Source organism: Crocuta crocuta, unplaced genomic scaffold, assembly GCF_008692635.1.
Source record: "Crocuta crocuta isolate KB4526 unplaced genomic scaffold, BGI_CrCroc_1.0 scaffold156, whole genome shotgun sequence".
In the NCBI taxonomy this organism is placed as follows: Eukaryota; Metazoa; Chordata; class Mammalia; order Carnivora; family Hyaenidae; genus Crocuta; species Crocuta crocuta.
The window spans coordinates 122,469-125,754 of record NW_027531308.1 but is presented as its reverse complement, the minus strand read 5'-3'; the positions used below and the strand labels follow the sequence as shown (position 1 = coordinate 125,754).

The window sequence follows — 3,286 nt, the reverse complement described above, 5'->3', positions numbered from 1 at the left end:
AATCACTACATGTGGATGAGAATAGAGAGAGAGATTCATGCTAGTGGTGGAGACCCAGAATGGAGGGCAAGACACAGTGACAGTCTCCATGCATTTTGCAGTCTGGGATGACTGAAGGCATCAGTTAGATGCTCCTTTGTGTGAGAAAATCTGGAATTGTAGGTGTAAAAATGAAGGATGTCATTATACCTTTCTACTGTACCTCATCAATTCCCAAAATAATCAACCTTATTAGTACTGTTTTTAGAGATTACTCTCTATTACAGGATATGATCGAGGTAGGTATCTGGACACAGAGACATACATAACACTGTTCTCTGCTCACCTTCCACTTCACATAAAAGGATTATACACATTGAAGGACTGAATCTCCAGTGTCACATTTTGTATTTTATGGTTTACAATCAAGAAGAAAGCTCATCTGTCCTCCTTAAAATGTGATTTAGTAATGTTTGATGTTGTTACTTTATAATCATAAGTCAAAAGCAGAAAATACAAATTTCCTTGAAGATAAAATACCTGAATAGATTTCAAAGTAGGCAGGATAATACCACAAAACAATAGGTTACCCTGTAGGTGGTATTAAGCACTTTAAAGGGTGTGTGGATGTCAGTGGACATGAAGGTTGACACCAAAGGGAGGATGAGACACTGATGAATTAAAATGTACTATCCCAACTATTCCAAGTGCTGCTCTTTAATACCTTCATACAGATGGACAGAGAAAAGCTGTTTGCAAAAATATGTTATACCCTCGGTGGTCACTTTAGGCATACACCTTAACAGAGACTGGTGAAATCTTTCAGATACGCATTTATTAGGTTTGGAGAAAGCCTTGCATCTCTGGGTGACATGACATTCTTATTGAATGTTGAGGCCAGTTTTGGGCTTTGTAGTTATGAAAAATTGCATGGGAACTAGAGGCACCTTGGATAGTGTACATAATAAAATGTGATAGAGAACACCTGCTCTATTTTATTTTAGAGTCCACATCACAATTGTTTTACCAGTAGGCTATCCAATTTCACATACCTTGAGATTTGTTGAGATTGATTCAATCTCAGTCTACAGCCTATCTTAATTTAGTCTCAACTCACATATCAGTCACTCTTTCACTCAAGGTGACAAACAATTTGTTAATCATGCTTTTCTCTCACTCCTACTTTTTGTCAGAAAATTGTGGGTGCAAACTAGGAAGAGGAGTGGATCATGAGGACATATATAACAGAAGATGGAATATGTTAGAAATGAGGAATAGCCAATATCAGAAGTGATTTAAATTAAAAAGTTTTAATGTTTTTTATTTATTTCTGAGGGAGAGAGAGAAAGAGAGCAATAAAGAGGGAGGTTGTAGGGGCAAAGAGGGAGACACAGAATCAGTAGGAGGCTCTAGGCTCTGAGTTGTCAGCACAGGGCCTGAGGTGGGGCTCAAACTCACAAACCATAAATTCATGACTGGAGCTTAAGTTGGATGTTCAATGGACTGAGCCACTCAGGTACCCCTCAGAAGTGATTTAAACAGATGATGAATGTCATGAATACTCATGTGTGCATGTTCATGGCTAATTTCTTAATTTGAGAAAAGAATGTTACAGTCAGAGTATTGGTGATAGGTTTAAATTATGTCTCACTTCACACCTGCGAGAATAGTGTGTTGATTTTTGTTTCCTTTTTTACATTTGAAGAAGTAGGTAACTATACTTTTCATTCATAAGAATATTGAAACATTGATAATTCTATGACATTATCATCTCCATAATCACATTTTCCTTCTCATTTTCTTAGTTCTTAACATTTCAGTGGCAGCCCAGTTGGCTGGATCAATGGATGGAGGGAATCACTCGGTTGTGTCTGAGTTTGTGTTTCTGGGACTCACTCATTCATGGGAGATGCAGGTTCTCCTGCTGGTGTTCTCCTCTGTGCTCTATGTGGCAAGCATGACCGGAAACACCCTCATTGTGTTTTCTGTGACCTTTGATCCTCACTTACATTCCCCCATGTACTTCCTACTGGCCAGTCTCTCTCTCATTGACTTGGGAGCCTGCTCTGCCACCTCACCCAAGATGATTTATGACCTTTTCAGAAAGCGCAAAGTCATCTCCTTTGGAGGCTGCATTGCCCAGATCTTCTTCATCCACGTCATTGGTGGTGTGGAGATGGTGCTGCTCATCGCCATGGCCTTTGACAGATATGTTGCCATTTGTAAGCCTCTCCACTACTTGACCATCATGAGCCCACGAATGTGCGTTTTGTTTCTGGCTGCTGCCTGGGCCCTTGGTGTCAGTCACTCACTGTTCCAACTAGCATTTATTGTTAACTTACCCTTCTGTGGTCCTAATGTATTGGACAGTTTTTACTGTGACCTTCCTCGGCTCCTCAGGCTGGCCTGTACAGATACCTACAAATTGCAGTTCATGGTCACTATTAACAGTGGGTTTATCTGTGTTGGTTCCTTCTTCATACTCCTTATCTCCTATGTCTTCATCCTGTTTACTGTTTGGAAACATTCCTCAGGTGGTTCATCCAAAGCTGTTTCCACCCTGTCAGCTCACATCACTGTGGTCCTTTTGTTCTTCGGTCCAACCATGTTTGTCTATACATGGCCACATCCCAATTCCCAAATGGACAAATTTCTTGCTATTTTTGATGCAGTTATCACCCCTTTTCTGAATCCAGTCATCTACACATTGAGGAATAAAGAGATGAAGGCAGCAATGAAGAGAGTGTGCAGACAGCTAGTGATTTACAGGAAGATCTCATAAGTAATATAAGGGCTTCTCACTAATCATGGAATAGCCTTTTGCTTCTATCTTTGATATTTTGGATTCAGAAAACCTGGGACATCAAATATTGGTATGAGTATTACCACAGCTGTAACATAATTCTTACATGATGAATCTATTCCATCCTTATGAAGAGTGAGCAATGAAAAAAGTTTATCTTGTTATCTATGCAGTCCCATTTAATTGATTTCAGCAATGTTATATAGTTTCTGGTCACCAGTTTTTGCATATATTTTTTGGTATTTACTCCTAACTCTTAATTTTTGGTGCTGTTTTAGATGGTGTTTTGGTTTCATTTACAGTTATTAATGTTAATTATAGAAATATAATAGATATTTTATTCATTGAAATTGTAGTTTGAAAACTTGTAAAATCTTTCACTTCTTGTTTTTTTACAGTGTAACTAGGATTTTCTTCATAGACAATCATTTTTCAGTACATAAACAAATTTTATATCTTTTATTCTAATATGGATCATTTTATTCACATTTGTTGCCCAATTGT

The 3,286-nt window shown here is 38.2% G+C and overlaps 1 protein-coding gene across 1 annotated transcript; it reads left to right on the top strand.

Moving 5' to 3' along the window:
* Nucleotides 1-1,822: 1,822 nt before the first annotated feature.
* Nucleotides 1,823-2,761, top strand: LOC144237942 (olfactory receptor 4F3/4F16/4F29). Its single transcript, XM_077771654.1, has one exon. It carries the CDS (start codon nucleotides 1,823-1,825, stop codon nucleotides 2,759-2,761), a length of 939 nt encoding a protein of 312 aa, XP_077627780.1.
* Nucleotides 2,762-3,286: the final 525 nt, after the last annotated feature.